Source organism: Oncorhynchus masou, chromosome 24 (genome assembly GCF_036934945.1).
Source record: "Oncorhynchus masou masou isolate Uvic2021 chromosome 24, UVic_Omas_1.1, whole genome shotgun sequence".
Lineage (NCBI taxonomy): Eukaryota > Metazoa > Chordata > Actinopteri > Salmoniformes > Salmonidae > Oncorhynchus > Oncorhynchus masou.
In genome coordinates this window covers 84,102,198-84,121,368 of record NC_088235.1, presented here as the reverse complement: position 1 = coordinate 84,121,368, position 19,171 = coordinate 84,102,198, and the positions used below count along the sequence as shown (strand labels likewise).

General features: G+C 40.9%; 1 protein-coding gene across 1 annotated transcript in view; it reads right to left on the bottom strand.

Moving 5' to 3' along the window:
* Window positions 1-19,171, bottom strand: part of LOC135512873 (ephrin type-B receptor 1-like) — a 202,228-nt gene that overhangs the window by 138,381 nt on the left and 44,676 nt on the right. The window contains exon 2 of the mRNA XM_064935338.1: window positions 15,853-15,917. Within this exon, the coding sequence (XP_064791410.1) occupies window positions 15,853-15,917 (65 nt within the window). The remainder of the gene's footprint in view (window positions 1-15,852; window positions 15,918-19,171) is intronic.

The following is a 19,171-nucleotide window of genomic DNA, read 5'->3' as shown; positions in this document are numbered from 1 at the left end:
AAACTTGAAACAACGTAAAATGGTTTATGCCAGGTTAGGGCAGGTCCTTTAAGAATGCCATTCTCCTCATTCATAAAGAGCTTCTTGTGCAGGTATACAGCTCTGCCACTTAGAGGCGTGAGTTTATGGGCGATTTACCTTATTTTTGAGGTGCTTTTGCCTTTGTCCTCTATAATATTTAGAGCTGAGCAATTACCCGAAATATCAGTTATTTTTCATTTTTTAAATAATTAAATGTTAGTTCAATTATTTGAATTCCATTTTGTTTGTTTTTTTCTTCTCCTGTGTGCTCGATGCTCAGTTTCTGTAGAGATGAATCAGATAAAGCCGAACAGTATGATGTATTTGGGACTTGTGGTTTCCAACAGGCCAATATTCTACATAGTGTAGCTCAGAAAATGTGGCAATTTACTACAATTACCATAAGCACCAACTTACCTGTCTGGTCTTTGTGAAGCAGACATTGATACTTTGTCAACAGAGACAAGAGAGAACGCGCGAGAGGGATAGAAAGCAGGTGCTTTGTGAGGTATATCTACCTGAAAATACATGATCTAAGTGACTGATAGTCATAAAAGTATGCCTTAGCAGCAGCTCTATAGAGAGGAGATGATGACTTGGAATGAAATAACAAAGTCATCAAGTAAAACAAATATTTTATTAAAGTAAAGTAATCTATCAGCACTAGTAATATTGCATGTTTTTTTTAATCGTCAACAACTATTTTTAATCATTTTTGCGATTCTATAAATAGGCTACATCTCTGGATCCAGTCTTCTCCATTACCTGCACTGTACAGAAATACCACCTATTTTTGCACCTGATCTAGACTATACAGATTGATTAAGTACTCCGGAACCTCCTTACTAGGCTGTCGGTTCCTCTATCTTTAAAAGAAGCCCAAACAGAAAGCAGAGTGTCCATTGGGATTCTAACAACAACCTGTCATGTCCTTGTCGTGAGCGTCCCAGCAAACCCAATCAGTGGTGATGATTAAGTTAGGCCGTTTCCCCTCTGGCTATATTATGTATTATACTTATGTAACATCGCCTTGCTATTTTATTATCCCCATCACCTCTTAGCCAAGCAGGCAGGTAGGTAAAGAGAGAATGGGGGTGGATGGATGAATGTTCTTCTGAGAGAGAACAAAGCAGCTCTGGGAACAGATGCAATGTCTGTCTCTCTCTCTGTTTATGTGTGTGTGTGTGTTTCCATGTCATTTCAGCAAGCCATGACACCCACCATATCAGATTTCTTTTAAATCGTTTCTGTAGTTAGAACGAGATAAGATTAGCATTCCTGCAACATTATTTTTGTTCAAACATAATTTGATCTCAGATTTTAATTGATAGGATTCATATAATGTTCAATTAATACAGTACCTAACATCCAATTTGGACAAAACAGTTTTTCTAACAATGAGTAAAACATGAGGAATACAAAGAATTGGTCAAAAACCACCCACAGACCCCCACAATCTACACCAATCCCACCCTAACAACAAATATAAAGTAACAGTTCTCTATCGTCCTCCATCAGCACCGGCCTGTACCCTACCTGCACTAAGCTCTCTCCTGGCCCCTTACACTAAGTCTGAATTTGTCCTGCTAGATGACCTAAACTGGGACATGCTTAAACCACCTGAACAAGTCCTAAAGCAATAGGAGTCCCTCAATCTTCCTCAGATTAATACCAATCCCACAAGGTACGACTCTAAACACCCAGAAAGGGCTACTCTCCTCGATGTTATCCTCACAAATAATACTGATAGGTATTAGACTGGTGTTTTCTGTAATGACCTGAGTAATCACTGTTTACAACCGGTGTTCATAATGGCTGCTCAATGAAACGACCTGTCCTGATTTGTCATAGATGCTTGCTAAAAAACTTTAATGAGCAAGCCTTCCTTCATGAACTGGCCTCTGTAAAATGGTCTAGAATCAGCTTGAGGGGGTGGATGTCAGAGACACTTGGACTTTTTAAAAATATTTCCAGTGTATTGTTAACAAACATGCCCCCATAAAGTAAATCATAATTAAAAACAAGTTCAGGCACTAGTTCGACCGTGATCTTGCATTTGGCAAAAGGCTCGGTACACGCACAGTTAGGCTGACTGGCCAAAGTTACTTACTTAAAGGAGCAGTTCTCTCGCTGTGTGTCGAATCCCAAGAAGTTCTGGAAAACGATTAACTTCTTCTGGCTGGGGGGCAGTATTGAGTAGCTTGGATGAATACGGTGCCCAGAGTAAACTGCCTGCTACTCAGGCCCAGACGCTAAGATGCATATTATGAGTCGATTTTGATAGAAAACACTCTGAAGTTTCTAAAACTGTTTGAATGATGTCTGTGAGTATAACAGATCTCATATGGCAGGCAAAAACCAGAGAAGAAATCCAACCAGGAAGTGGGAAATCTGAGGTTTTGTAGGTTTTCAAGTCTTTGCCTATTCAATATACAGTGTAAAATTTGGTCCGATTGCACTTCCTAAAGCTTCCACTAGTTTTCAGCAGTCTTTATAACCTTGTTTCAGGCTTCTACTGTGAAGGGGGAGCGAATAAGAGCTGTTTGAGTCAGGTGTCTGGCAGAATGCCATGAGCTCAGTCTCGCGTGCGGCCGTGAGCACGAGCTCTGTTCCTTTTCCTTTCTAAAGACAAAGGAATTGTCTGATTGGAATATTATTGAAGATTTATGATAAAAACATCCTATTCATCGTTTGACATGTTTCTACGAACTGTAATGGAACTGTCGTCTGAACTAAGTGCATGCGCCTTGTGAATTTGGATTTGTGAACTAAACGCACTAACAAAAAGGAGGTATTTGGACATAAATTGACTTTATCGAACAAAACAAACAGTTATTGTGGAATTGAGATTCCTGGGACTGCATTCCGACGAAGATCATCAAAGGTACGTGAATATTTATAACACTATTTCTGACTTCTGTTGACTCCACAACATGGCGAATATCTGTATGGCTTGTTTTGGTCTCTGAGCCCTGTACTCCGATTATTGCATGGTGTGCTTTTTCAGTAAAGCTTTTTTGAAATCTGACACAGTGGTTGCATTAAGGGGAAGTAGATCCTTAATTCCATGTATAATACTTGTATTTTCATCAACATTTATGATGAGTATTTCTGTAAATGGATGTGCCTCTCTGCAAAATCACTGGATGTTTTGGAAGCAAAACATTACTGAACATAAAGCGCCAATGTACACTGAGATTTTTGGATATAAATATGAACTTTATCAAACAAAACATACATGTATTGTGTAACATGAAGTCCTATGAGTGTCATCTGATGAAGATCATCAAAGGTTAGTGATTCATTTTATCTCTATTTCTGCTTTTTGTGACTCCTCTCTTTGGCTGGAAAAATTGCTGTTTTTTTCTGTGACTAGGTGCTGACCTAACATAATCATATGGTGTGCTTTCGTTGTAAAGCCTTTTTGAAATCGGACACTGTGGTGGGATTAACAACAAGTTTATCTTTAAAATGGTGTATGATACTTGTATGTTTGAGGAATTTTAATTATGAGATTTCTGTTGTTTGCGTTTGGCGCCCTGCACGTTCACTGGCTGCTGTCAAATTGATCCCGTTAACGGGATTTCAGCCGTAAGAAGTTAAAGACCTGGAGAATAAACCCTCCTCCCCACAGCTGCACATGTCCCTTAATGTGACAAGAAGCATATGGCAGAGCTCTTTAAATCACCACTTCATTAAGTCAGGATTCCTATTTGACCATGCCTTCTTGCCCATCCAACATTTCCTCATCTCCCACTCCTTCTAATGCGACTAGCCCCGATGCTCCTCCCTCTTTTTTCCCCTGCCCCGCTACAAAGTTTCCCCCTACAGGCGGTCACTGAGTCCGATGTGCTAAAGGAGCTCCTTAAACTTGACCCCAAAAAAAACCTCTGGTTCAGATCGTTTAGACCCTTTCTTCTTTAAGGTTGCTGCCCCTATCATCGCCAAGCCTATCTCTGAACTTTTTTAACCCATCTCTCCTCTCTGGGGAGGTGCTCATTGCTTGGAAGGCAGCCATGGATCGTCCTTTATTTAAAGGGGGAGATCAAGCTGATCCTAACTGTTACAGGGCTTTTTCTATTTTGCCCAGTTTATCGAAAAACTTGTCAATAATCAACTGACTGCCTTTCTTGACGTCTATAGCATTATCTCTGGTATGCAATCTTAAAGGTCCTCAATGATGTCACCATTGCCATTGATTCTAAGCAATGTTGTGATGCTATTTTTATTGACTTGGCCAAAGCTTTTGATACAGTAGACAATTCCATTCAAGTATTGGTGTCTCTGTTGGGTCTTTGGGCTGGTTTGCTAACTACCTCTCTCAAAAAGTGCAGTTTATAAAGTCAGAACATCTATCTCAGCCACTGCCTGTCACCAAGGAAGTACCCCAAGGCTCAATCCTAGGCCCCATGCTCTTCTCAATTTACATAAACAACATAGCTCAGGCAGTAGAAAGCTCTCTAATCCATTTATATGCAGATGATACAGTCTTATACTCAGCTGGCCCCTCCCCAGATTGTGTTTAAAAGTCAACAAACAAACAAATCTTTCTTAGTGTCCAACAAGCTTTCTCTGCCCTTAACCTTGTTCTGAAAAAGAGTAGAGAGTAAAACCAAATGCTTACATTGAGTTCCAGTGTTTTTCTGGATAGTCATAGCCAGCTAACTAAAATAGCATTCCTCTGTTTGAGCAGGGTTTTTAAGTAGGCAAACTAGCTATCTGTATTTGCTAGCTAAGTACGTGAAACTCACTCTCTCACTTCTCCTTCATTTTGTAAGAAATTAATTTGTTAAAAACTATTGACTTTCTCTCTCTTTGAGCCAACAACTCACCACATGTTATGCACTGCAGTGTTAGATAGCTTATGCTTTCAATACTCTGATCCTTTTGTAGGTTGGAGGACGTCCTCAGGAATTTGTCATAATTACTGTGTACATCTATGGAAGGGTGAGAACCATGAGCCTCCTAGGTTTTGTATTGAAGTCAATGTACCCAGAGGAGGATGGAAGCTAGCTGTCCTCTGGCTACACCATGGTGCTACCCTACAGACTGATGTTGAGGCTATTCTAGACCTTAATGGCAAAACAGTGTATTTTAATCAGTTATTTGGTGACGTGAATATATTTTAGTATAGTTTTATCTAAAAATGATAACTTTTTATATGTTTTACAAAAATTTTTTTTAATGAAATTCAGTGAGAAGGATGGTCCTCCCATTTTGCCCTCAGAGGAGCCTCCACCGTATGGTACTGTAAAATCTGTGTTTCATAGTCAGTGAACATGAATGATCAGACTTGGACCCTGTCTTTCCTCTTGGCCTCTGTGTTCATCCTCGTTCCAGTCATAGTGCCCTCCCTCCCTAACGTTCTCTCTCCTCCTGCCCCACCTTCTCTCCCAGGATTCCTCCGTCTGTGTGACTATGAGCGGAGGAGAAGCAAGAGAATAGGAGAGACGTGATAATGAGACCGTCAGCGACAGGCAGGCAGCGCCACACACTGAATAAACAGGCTCTCCTGAAACAGCAGGGGAAAAGAGTCCAGACCTCCAATGCTCCCCAACCCAACCCAGCCAGACGCTGATTAAAAGCCAGGTGTCTATTTTAGACAGACAAAATAAAGGGAATATTCAGGAGAGCCCAGTAGTTTCAATTAGTAAACTCCGGGGTTCTGTTTGAGTGCTCTACCTCCTCATTACTGTAATCTGGGCTGTGGTTTAGGAGGTGGAAGGTGGTTACTGCTTTGAGCGATTTGAAGGGAATCCTAGTATAGATATTAATAGCTGCTTTAAACATGCTGGGATGGGGTAGGTGTGATTTGATAGTTTGGAAATAGCTGGAAAGTTCTCTACTCTAGTGAGAAGACAGTATATGTTCCTCTCAATGTTCGGTCTTAAATAATAAATAGGAAGATTTTGCTGTATAAGGAATGATGAATGTAACACCAAAAAGACATTTGAACACAGCAGGGTTTTAGAACAGTTTGTTCCCACTCATACGGGCCAGCAGCATATCACAGCAGAGAGGTACTGTGTGGGCTCAAAGACAGAAAGGCAGGAGTTAGAGTTTAAAGTCACAAATATTCAAATTAGATCAAAAACAGAGTACTCAATATGCTCTGGTTTTTACAGATCTGAAAATCTGTAAAGATGTGCCGGATTTTCTGAAAAACATGTAAGGAACAGTAATTGCTGAGTATATCAAACATTATGAACACCTGCTCTTTCCATGACATAGACTGACCAGGTGAAAGCTATGATCCCTTATTGATCCCATTTCAATCATTGTAGATGAAGGGGAAGAGACCAGTTAAAGAAGGATTTTTAAGCCTTGAGCCAATTCAGACATGGATTGTGTATGTGTGCCATTTTGAGGGTGAATGGGCAAGATAAATGATTTAAGTGCCTTTGAAAGGGGTATGGTAGTAGGTGTTAGGCGCACCGGTTTGTGTCAAGAATTTGAGGCTGTTCTGAGGGCAAAAGAGTGTGGAGGGGTGCAACTCAATATTAGAAAGCTGTTAATGTTTTCAAATCAAATTTTTATTAGTCACATGTGCCGAATACAACAGGTGTAGGTAGACCTTATAGTGAAATGCTTACTTACGAGCTCCTAACCAACAACGCAGTAAATAAATAAATAAATAAATAAATAAATAAATATATACATACACACAGTGCCTTGCGAAAGTATTCCGCCCCCTTGAACTTTGCGACCTTTTGCCACATTTCAGGCTTCAAACAAAGATATAAAACTGTATTTTTTTGTGAAGAATCAACAACAAGTGGGACACAATCATGAAGTGGAACGACATTAATTGGATATTTCAAACTTTTTTAACAAATCAAAAACTGAAAAATTGGGTGTGCAAAATTATTCAGCCCCTTTACTTTCAGTGCAGCAAACTCTCTCCAGAAGTTCAGTGAGGATCTCTGAATGATCCAATGTTGACCTAAATGACTAATGATGATAAATACAATCCACCTGTGTGTAATCAAGTCTCCGTATAAATGCACCTGCACTGTGATAGTCTCAGAGGTCCGTTAAAAGCGCAGAGAGCATCATGAAGAACAAGGAACACACCAGGCAGGTCCGAGATACTGTTGTGAAGAAGTTTAAAGCCGGATTTGGATACAAAAAGATTTCCCAAGCTTTAAACATCCCAAGGAGCACTGTGCAAGCGATAATATTGAAATGGAAGGAGTATCAGACCACTGCAAATCTACCAAGACCTGGCCGTCCCTCTAAACTTTCAGCTCATACAAGGAGAAGACTGATCAGAGATGCAGCCAAGAGGCCCATGATCACTCTGGATGAACTGCAGAGATCTACAGCTGAGGTGGGAGACTCTGTCCATAGGACAACAATCAGTCGTATATTGCACAAATCTGGCCTTTATGGAAGAGTGGCAAGAAGAAAGCCATTTCTTAAAGATATCCATAAAAAGTGTTGTTTAAAGTTTACCACAAGCCACCTGGGAGACACACCAAACATGTGGAAGAAGGTGCTCTGGTCAGATGAAACCAAAATTGAACTTTTTGGCAACAATGCAAAACGTTATGTTTGGCGTAAAAGCAACACAGCCCATAACCCTGAACACACCATCCCCACTGTCAAACATGGTGGTGGCAGCATCATGGTTTGGGCCTGCTTTTCTTCAGCAAGGACAGGGAAGATGGTTAAAATTGATGGGAAGATGGATGGAGCCAAATACAGGACCATTCTGGAAGAAAACCTGATGGAGTCTGCAAAAGACCTGAGACTGGGGCGGAGATTTGTCTTCCAACAAGACAATGATCCAAAACATAAAGCAAAATCTACAATGGAATGGTTCAAAAATAAACATATCCAGGTGTTAGAATGGCCAAGTCAAAGTCCAGACCTGAATCCAATTGAGAATTTGTGGAAAGAACTGAAAACTGCTGTTCACAAATGTTCTCTATCCAACCTCACTGAGCTCGAGCTGTTTTGCGAGGAGGAATGGGAAACAATTTCAGTCTCTCGATGTGCAAAACTGAGAGACATACCCCAAGCAACTTACAGCTGTAATCGCAGCAAAAGGTGGCGCTACAAAGTATTAATTTAAGGGGGCTGAATAATTTTGCACGCCCAATTTTTCAGTTTTTGATTTGTTAAAAAAGTTTGAAATATCCAATAAATGTAGTTCCACTTCATGATTGTGTCCCACTTGTTGTTGATTCTTCACAAAAAATACAGTTTTATATCTTTATGTTTGAAGCCTGAAATGTGGCAAAAGGTCGCAAAGTTCAAGGGGGCCGAATACTTTTGCAAGGCACTGTATATACACACACACACACACACACACACACACTACCGTTCAAAAGTTTGGGGTCACTTAAAATTGTCTTTGTTTTTGAAAGAAAAGCACATTTTTTGGTCCATTTAAAATGACTTCAAATTGATCAGAAATGCAGTGTAGACATTGTTGTAAATAACTATTGTAGCAGGAAACGGCAGAATTTTTTATGGAATATCTACATAGGCGTACAGAGGCCCATTATCATCAAACATCACTTCTGTTTCAATGGCACGTTATGTTAGCTAATCCAAGACTATAATTTTTCATTGATCATGAGAAAACCCTTTTGCAATCATGTTAGCAGAGCTGAAAACTGTTGTGCTAATTAAATAAGCAATAAAACTGGCCTTCTTTATGTAACCGATGTGAAATGGCTAGCTAGTTAGCGGTGGTGCGCGCTAATAGCGTGTCAATCGCTGATGTCACTCGCTTTGAGACCTTGAAATAGTGGTTCCCTTTACTCTGCAAGGGCCGCGGCTTTTGTGGAGTGACGATACTTCGTGGGTGTCAGTTGTTGATGTGTGCAGAGGGTCCCTGGTTTGAGCCCGGGCATGGGTGAGGGGACGGACTAAAGTTATGCTGTTACATTTAGACTAGTTGAGTATCTGGAGACACAGCATTTGTGGGTTCGATTACAGGCTCAAAATGGCCAGAAACAAAGAACTTTCTTCTGAAACTCGTCCATCTAGTCTTGTTCTGAGAAATTAAGGCTATTCCATGCGAGAAATTGACAACTGAAGATCCTGTACAACGCTGTGTACTACTGCCTTCACAGAACAGAGCAAACTGGTTCTAACCAGAATAGAAAGAGGAGTGGGAGGCCCCGGTGCACAACTGAGCAAGAGGACAAGTACATTAGAGTGCTAAACGGGCAGCTTCATTAAAATAGTACCCGCAAAACACCAGTCTCAACGTCAACAGTGAAGAGGCGACTCCGGGATGCTGGCCTTCTAGACAAGAGTTGCAAAGAAAAATTACATATACATATCTAAGGGCCAAAAAAAAAGATTAAAATGGGCAAAAGAACACACTGGACAGAGGAAAATTGAAAAAAGTGTCATGGACAGACAAATCTAAGTTTGAGGTGGTCGGATTACAAAAGAAGAACATTCGTGAGATGTAGAAAAAATGTAAAGAGGCTGGAGGAGTGCTTTGGTGATGGTAATGTGGGAGATTTGTACAGGGTAAAAGGGATCTTGAAGAAGGACGGCTATCGCTCCATTTTGCAACACCATGCCATACCCTGTGTACAGCGTTAAATTGGAGCCAATTTCCTCCTACAACAGGACAATGACCCAAAGCCCAGCTCCAAACTATACAAGAACTATTTAGGAAAGAAGCAGTCAGCTGGTATTCTGTCTATAATGGAGTAGCCAGCACAGTAAACGCATCAACCCTATTGAGCTGTTGTGGGAGCAGCTTGACCGTAAGAAGTGCCAATCTCTTCAGAATAACTCAACAAATTGACAACTAGAATGACAAAAGACTGCAAGGCTGTAATTGCTGCAAATGGAGGACACAATTATTGGAGGACACAATGACAAGCAAAGTTGGAAGGACACAATTATTATTTCAATTAAAGATCATTATTTATAACCTTGTCGACGTCTTGACTATATTTCCTATTCATTTTGCAACTCACATTATGTATTTTTTCATGGAAAACAAGGACATTACTAAGTGATCCCAAACTTTTGAATGGTAGTTATATAGGTGCAGATATATAAAAATACGAATAAGAATAAAAAATAAAAGTAACAAGTAATTAAAGAGCAGCAGTAAAATAATAATAATGAGACTGCCCAGGGAGTACCGGTACAGAGTCAATGTGCGGAGGCACCGTTTAGTCGAGGTAATTGATTTAATATGTACATGTAGGTAGAGTTATTAAAGTGACTATGAATAGATGATAACAACAGAGAGTAGCAGCGGTGTAAAAGATGGGAGGGGGACAATACAAATAGTCTAGGCAACCACTTGATTAGATGTTCAGGAGTCTTATGGCTTGAGGGTAGAAGCTGTACACTCAGTGTATATTATATATGTAGTGGTAGAATATATTAGATACAATTACAATGGGTTCTTGAATAAAGTAAAACCAGCCTCTAAATGTTTGTGTAACATAAGCAATAGCTACAAGAGGCTAGATGTTCAGTCATATCTAACTTCTGATTTTATTACACGTCAACAGGTTAACCATGTAATGATCAACATCCATGTTGGGCATGTTTTTGGGGAGGCAGAGAGCAGACTTCCTAAGAAGAGCTAGGTGCAGAGGAGGAGAGTGTGGTGGGAATGTGAGCGAGGGATACACTCTTGACTCCATAGGGAGTCCTCCCGGTGGATCAGAGGATGGAGGGAAGATGAAGGGATGATACAGGCTCTCCACAGGCGGTCTCCTCTGTTCCCACTCCTTTCTCACACTCACCTAAATCTCTGTACATCCAGTACACACCCAACAAGCCTGTATGCACGTGGACAGGTACATTGGCACGCAGGGATGAGTACGAGTGCGCGTGCGAACACATACTTCTCACAGCTTCTCAATTGAGTACTTTCCATAGTAAATTAAACAGGTGCATGAGCAGTCCAGTATTTCCATGAGGAGGAATGGGCAGGGATTATCTGTCAGATATGCATTGTTTCTGGAAGGGGAGGATGAGAATAACAGCAGGCCTCTGACTCCATGTGGAACACAGCCCATTAAGGATCAGAGAAAATACTGTGTACCCAAGTAACCCCCAGATATATGTTGTGTCTACAGAGCCTTGCCCTGACCAGGAGAATGTACTGGGCCTAATTCAGCCTCTTATATGGTCTTCTTTCACTGAAAACCCCAAACGGTTTGATATATTTCAGTCATGATACGCCTATGAGCATCTACATAAAGATCAGCGATGCCCTCCCTTAACCCATGACCACCACAACCACCACCTGCCCTCTGCACAACCCCACACCTGGACTTTCAGTGCAGCTGAGTGCCCATGTAGCGTCTGTGTGATATCCACTGTGAACCCCCTCCCCCTATCCCCTCTTCCCCCAATGCCTCCTGCTCCTAAAGTATCTCCGCCTACTCTCTCACACAAGAATACTTCAAGGTGGTTTTCCATTAGATTACCCCTCCTCACCTGCACTCACACTGACCTCCGCATACAACAATATACTGCTGTTAGTGTGAGCTTAGGGGCCTATGGAAAAAAAAGATAATGATTTAAGATCTTCTCCTACCTATCATACCATAATAGCCTATCACTCCATATTACTACATTCTCTGCTCTCTTTTGTGATCTATATGCCAGAGAGAGAGAAAAAAAGCTCAATTATAGGCTACATACTGTATATGTAGTATTGAGATACAGTCCATTCGGAAAGTATTCAGACCCTTTGACTTTTTCCAAATTTTGTTACGTTACAGCCTTATTCTAAAATGGATGAAATTGTTTTTTTCTCCTTATCAATCTACACACAATACCCCATAATGAAAAACATGTTTTTCAAAAATTTTTCTTATGCATCTTTTGTTTTACTGAAATGTCACATTTGCATAAGTATTCAGATCCCTTTACTCAGCACTTTGTTGAAGTGGCAGTGATTACAGCATAGTCTTCTTGGGTATGATGCTACAAGCTTGGCACACCTATATTTGGAAAGTTTCTCCCATTCTTCTCTGCAGATCCTTTCAAGCTCTGTCAGGTTGGATGGGGAGCATCGCTGCACAGCTATTTTCAGGTCTCTCCAGAGATGTTCAACCGGGTTCAAATCCGGTCTCTGGCTGGGCCGCTCAAGGGCATTCAGAGACTTGTCCCGAAGCTACTCCCGCGTTGTCTTGGCTGTGTACTTAGGGTCGTTATCATGTTGGAAGGTGAACCTTTGCCCCAATCTGAGGTCCTGAGTGGTCTGGAACAGGTCCTTATCTGAGATTTCTCTCTACTTTGCTCCATTCATCTTTCCCTCGATCCTGACTTCTCTCCCAGTCCCTGGCGCTGAAAAACATCCTCACAGCATGATGCTGCCACCACTATGCCTCACTGTAGGGATAACGCCAGGTTTCTTCCAGACGTGACGCTTGGCATTCAAGTCAAAGAGTTCAATCTTGGATTCATCAGACCAGAGAATCTTATTTGTCATGGTCTGAGATTCCTTTCGGTGTCTTTTGGCAAACTTCAAATGGGCTGTCATGTGCCTTTTACTGAGGAGTGGTTTCCGTCTGGCCACTCTACCATTAAGGCCTGATTGCTGGAGTGCTGCAGAGATGGTTGTCCTTCTGGAAGGTTCTCCCATCTCCACAGAGGAACTCTGGAGCTGTGTCAGAGTGATCATTGAGTTGTTGGTCACCTCTCTGGCCAAGGCCCTTTTCCACCGATTGGTCAGTTTGGCAAGGTGGCCAGCTCTAGGAAGAGTCTTGGTGGTTGTAAACTTCTTTCATTTAAGAATGATGGAGGCCACTGTGTTCTTGGGAACCTTCAAAAGCTGCTGACATCTTTTGGTAACCTTCCCCTAACCTATGCCTCGACACAATCTTGTCTTGGAGCTCTACGGACAATTCCCTTGACCTTATGGATTGGTTTATGCTCTGACATGCACTGTCAACTGTTGGACCTTAGATAAACAGGTGTGTGCCTTTCCAAATCATGTCCGATCAATTGAATTTACCACAGGTGGTCTCCAATCAAGTTGTAGAAACATCTCAAGGATGATCAATGGAAACAGGACACACCTGAGCTCAATTTCAAATATCATAGCAAAGGGTCTGAATACTTATGGAAATAAAGTGTCTGTTTTTTATTTTAAATACATTTGCTCAAAAAAATTAAAAACCTGTAATCGCTTCATCATTATGGGGTATTGTGTGTAGATGTATGGGGATTTATTTGACAAAAAAAAAACATTTTAGAATAAGGCTGTAACGTAAGAAAATGTGGGAAAAGTCAAGGAGTCTGGATACTTTCCAAATGCACTGTATACTACTATCTTAACGTGTCTCTTTTACTCATGTAGACATTAACAGGAGACTTTTCCCTTGGTGAGAGTGGTATGTATGTGGGAGTGTCTCCTTTGAACTGAATGATTCATAATGTCACGGTGATTGCCAAGAAGTGTACAATTCAATTACAATGACAAGCCATCATGAAATGAATATGCTCTCTCAATTTGAAATGAGAAATCTGACTCAAACTCTGTAGGAACTTACAGTAATAGCATCATCAGACAACCAGGAGTCATTTACGGTATGCAATTAAATAGATACTCAGCAAAAGGTTAATTAATGGTCATGATGGAGTTTTATTTGCACAGAAGGACCAGTTTTGCATTAAACATTATCAGATACTTTGGCATGTCTTCCATAGCTCAACCATGTTTATGTTTTAACAACTATGACATGGGCGAGCATTAAATTATAACCATTTGGGTAGGTGCACAATTTTCTCTCTCAAACTAGCAAATTAACTATGACCCTTGCGAGTCTCAGCTTCACATATATGGCTAGAAGAATCTGAACCTCTCCACCAAAACCCAGCTCTATTCATTGTTTCTCTCTGACCCACTAAATGTTTACTATAGTAGAGCATCTAGCTTCGGGAACCTGCCTATGTTTCACCACACACAATCTATCTAAAGGAGGAAACATCACTAACCCTCCATTTTCTTGGTTTTGAAAGCCCTTGCGATCTCCTCATCTCCCTCTGTTATTGATAGTGACTCAGTGTCCATATAAGTAAGTGACTATAGAAAAATACATTTTTTTCTGTTAAAAACAGAGGGACCATTTCTAAACCATATCTATGCACAGAAAGACAGTGCTTGTCTGTATGCAAGGTTCTGGTTGCAGCAGGATCAAAGCTAATGCAGAGCCAAATAGTGTGTATCTATTTGTTAAATATACATTCTTCATGTACATATTCTACATTCAACCCCACATTCAACCATCTCTTAGAACCTCATTATTATATATTCTGTTTCTGTTGACAGTATAGTTGGCAGAGTTTCCAGTCATATTTCTAATGCCAATTTCTGCCTGTCAAATGAACATAATATCCTAATGAAATAATTGTGGTCATGACTAAGACCTGTGGCAGCTTTCAGAGAATTACTCATTATTTACAAATGACTCATTGACAGAGGGCAGCCTGAAACCATGCACAATTGCAATAGATTAAAACATTGCTGCATATAATCTACATTCATTTAAATTAATCTCATTAATCACATTACCATAAACAACAAACGTTAAGGGCCTAAATGTGTCTCATTTGGCAGAAAATTATACATTTTCCATTTTGTAAAACACACTGGTTGAAAATACTTTTTATCTAAAATAAAATAAAAACTAAATTGGTTTCTGTAATCATCTGTCACGCCATGACCTTTTTAGCCTTTTTATTCTCTATTTGGTTAGGTCAGGGTGTGACTCGGGTGGCAACCTGTTGTATTTTCTATGTTGGCCTGGTATGGTTCCCAATCAGAGGCAGCTGTCTATCGTTGTCTCCGATTGGGGATTATACTTAGGCAGCCTTTTTCCCACCTTAGTTAGTGGGATCTTGATTTTGTATAGTTGCTGTGGAGCCTGCAGAACTTTAAGTTCGTTTTGTATTTTGTTGTTTTTTCGGTGTTAATTTTTTAAAAAGTAAGATGTTCGCCTACCACGCTGCACCTTGATCTCCTCATTCAAACGATAAACGTAACATCATCGAAGTACGAGACTTTTTATATGTTTGACATTTATAGTGATTTAAAAAAGTTCAATCCGTCAATATGAATATGGCATTGTCTTGTGAATTTGAATGAATCTTAATGGCATGCGCATACATTGAACAGAATCTAATCTTGTGTGTAAATAATGACACATTAAAGCTCTCACAACTGTTCATGCAAACAAGGACCTCTGGCATTTATTTTCCTCATCTGGATTTGGCCAATTCTGGTGTTTAATGTTTCACTTATTGTAGCACATAAGTAGAACTTAATTGTTCAGAACGAGATATAAGTGTTTTAATTAAGCTGTTGGCAGGCTTGAAATTGGAATCTAAGTGTGCTCAAACTAAAGTATTCCCTTGGGGTACACACACTGACGGTGCAATACATTATTTCTCCTGATTGCATGAGACACAGGGGATGCACATTCTGTCTTTCCACTTAACGTGGCTCGGAAAACTACAGCTCAGAACCAATCTGCCAGCCAGCGCCTATGAATGACAAATATGTTTATAAGAGGAAGAAGAACATGGTCACAAATCACTACATCTCCCAGAGATGGCTGTCTGTGAGCCAGTCAGTCATGGGGCAGCAGAATGAAGTGAGCTCGTTAGCTGGTGAGTGTGTTGTTAGGCTCTGAGAGCAGACTATGGGTATCTGAACACTTTCTTTGGCCATTCATCTCACTGTGGCATCAACAATACACTCTACCATTCAACTTTCAGGGAAGCTTTTTGAGATTGTGGATAAGTGTAGATGTCAATGAGAGGGAAGGAGAGGATGGTTGGTGAGTGTTTAAATGAGGTCTAGATGAGGAGTGGTCTTACCCCAGAGGCAGGATAAGCTATCCAACCCAGCTCGGCTGTGGCCGTCCGCGTGTCCATCACTGTCTCTGTAGAAGAGACAAAGAGCAAGAAATGTAATACACATGTCTGCTACTACCAATGTAATGCACCCCCTTCACTTTTTCCATAATGCACTTCTTTTTTTTCTCAGTCCATTGAAAACCATTGATATGAGCTAAAGCTTCAATGTATCATGACTGGAAATGTATATCAGCCATTTACCAACGGTCCAGACAGAATCAGACCAATGTTTGACAGTTCTTACTGGATGACACCTTCTCTACACATTTCACTACTGTCAAACTCTGACTCAGAGACATAGGGTGATCCATCACCTCTCCACTTCTAACAGGCTCTGGGTCTGAAGAGAGGCCACACTCTTGACACTCTTGGAGGAAAAGTGGGAGATAACCAACACTTTTGTTTGGGATAAGAGGTATGGTACAGTATATACAAACCATTCTCTGTGGACTTTCAGTTAGCACCATTCTCTGTGGACTTTCAGTTAGCACCATTCTCTGTGGACTTTCAGTTAGCACCATTCTCTGTGGACTTTCAGTTAGCACCATTCTCTGTGCAAACTGCTGCCCTTGGAAGTGTGTTGTTTTCACACAGTCTGGGCTGTGACTGATCAATATGTAATGGTGGGTGATTTCTGCAGAGGAGTGTATTAAATATTGATGGCCCAGGAAATATTGATCACATCCGTGATAACGCATCAGCAGGTATACAAACACCGGTGCATGCCAACAGCCACACCTGGCTTGAAGGCAGAGGGGTTCAAATGCAACAACAATGAACACAGCTCACATAGACCAAAATGTGCTGTTTTGTGGCTATTGGTGTCATTTCCTCACAACTTATATATATATTTCTCAAATGTGATCAGTCGATAACAGCAGCCATTTTACAGAGAGAGGGTCTGGTCCAATCAACTGCCAACCAATCAACCACCCCATGCAGAATCCCCAAAAAAACAATTGCCCTCACCCCAACTATTTTTCGATTTTCCAAAATCATTGACACTGGTCTGTCTGTCTGTCTGCTCTTCCTTCTTCACAATTTTCCTGGGAGTCGAGCAAGTCAGCAGGTGGAAAGGCATCAGCAGCATGGGTAAATCATCAGTCGATAACAGCAGCCATTTTACAGAGAGAGGGTCTGGTCTAAATCATCTGCCAACCAATCAACCACCCCATGCAGAATCCCCCCAAAAAATAATTGCCCTCACCCCAACTCACCTTCCTACAAGTGCCCTCAACCCATCCCCTCCAATGATGTATATAAACCGTGGATTTCTGATGCTATGTATTGGCCATTGAGAGGCTTTGTAGCCACTGAACGGCCATATTGGCACTCCCCAGTAGGAGCAGTCCTCCATAGGAATGAATGGAATTCTACAGTATTTCAATTACATTTATCAAGGACAAAAGGACACGTATTTTTTGTAGTGGGGTAGTGTGGTCAGTAGCATTAGTTCTCTCTAAAACATTTACTTTAAGGAAAAATGTAAATATTTTAACTAAATGTATTTGTATGTTTAGCTCATATAATTTAGAAGTATGCATTAAGGTGTCTGTAATATAATAAATGTAGACATTAATAAATCCATTTCTATAGCTTCCAAAATACTTTTTACAATGATGAGGGAGCGCCAAGTTGGAGGCACAGTGGCTTCAACCCAGCACCCCTATCAGTCATCTAGTGTATATATAAATCACTTCCCACTCATCTGCAAACTGGTCAGGGTAAAGCCATACTGTATTTTTTATATTTCTTTATTTCTCTGTATACAGCTACTTATTCCTAGTCTCAATGCAATACCCATAATGCTATACAATAACTATTGTGATTTCTTTCAGGGTTACAGTTCATCATAGACCCATTGAGACACTGACCACTGGCTGGGAGAATAAGTGTTGAGCCCACTGAGGTCAGTGCCTGTGGAGGGTGTTCTCTGTAGTCAGCAGAGGAGAGCAGGGCAGAGGAGATGAGAGCAGGTCCAGGGCCAGGACCAACCACTGGGTGCCTGTCTGCCTTTCACTCCCGCAGAGCTCAAAGCCACACATTAATCCTATTAGGGCTTCCTCAGTCTTAGTAGATCATCAGATAGAATATCTCAGAATTTTGTATGGAAATATAGGCTCTTTAGATTGACACCCATGATAGATGTTGTAGAAAAGACACTCCAAGACCAGCTACAGAACATGTAACAGCAGGATGTTTCTGTGGGAACAGGGGTGTGTGGGCCTAGCTGTATTTTCATGTTTATGTCATTTGCTGTTAGCTTAGGCAAAACAGAATGGAAATAGCCATTTTGATTAGCATGTCCTGTGAAGCAATGCATCCCTAGCCTGTACCTGGCATCTGTTTGTCATTCACCATGTGAAGCTGCTGCAGGCGTAGTAAAAACCCCTGGGACAAGAGACAACGGAAGCCTCCAGAACAGCACTAGCCAGTTGCCCAATCAGTCAGCCAAGCGTTCTGGGGGTTTAGCACGAAAGGAGCCATGCCGAGCCTACTGTATCTTTACAGAGACCCATAGAAAAAGCCACACCACAGTCACACTACCCCTCCTCTGCAGTTAGGCGAGGGAGGGTGACGAGAACGCAATGAGCCAGAACACGTTAACATCTGTGTTCAGTGTTGAAGTAAATCCATTGCATTTCCCAGCAGTGTGCCAGCTGTGCTTTCCAATGATGGCACACTTATTCAGCTACCAATACCTGGGGATAGGTATTCTCAGAGGTCGGTATTGTAGCAACTTTAAGATTACAAGTTCATTTTGTGGCATAATATCATCACACAGTTTCACCAGAGAAACACCTTACTTTATTACATTATGACACAGCAACATCATGAGCCAACAACAATACCAAAGAACAATATCACAACATAATTTATTCCTACTCTATAAAACATCCTTCTACCAACTAGTAAGTAATGCAATACAATGTATATTAATTCCACAATGCAACATCACAAAACGAGCTAGGATACATTTGACAGAAAAAGCAGTTGTATGGCAGGACAACCAATCTCAAGATGATTTTTATGACACTGTGGTACACTCCTCAATGTCATCAGATGAATCACGGAACATATTCCAGTTTGTGCTAACGAAACAGTCCTGCAGCTTAGCATCCGCTTCATTAGATCACTTCCGTATTGAGCGCATCACTAGTACTTACTGTGAGTTTTTGCTTGTAAGCAGGAATCATGAGGATAGAGTTATGGTCAGATTTGCCAAATGAAGTGGGAGGGAGAGCTTTGTATGAGTCTCTGTGTGTGGAGTAAAGGTGAT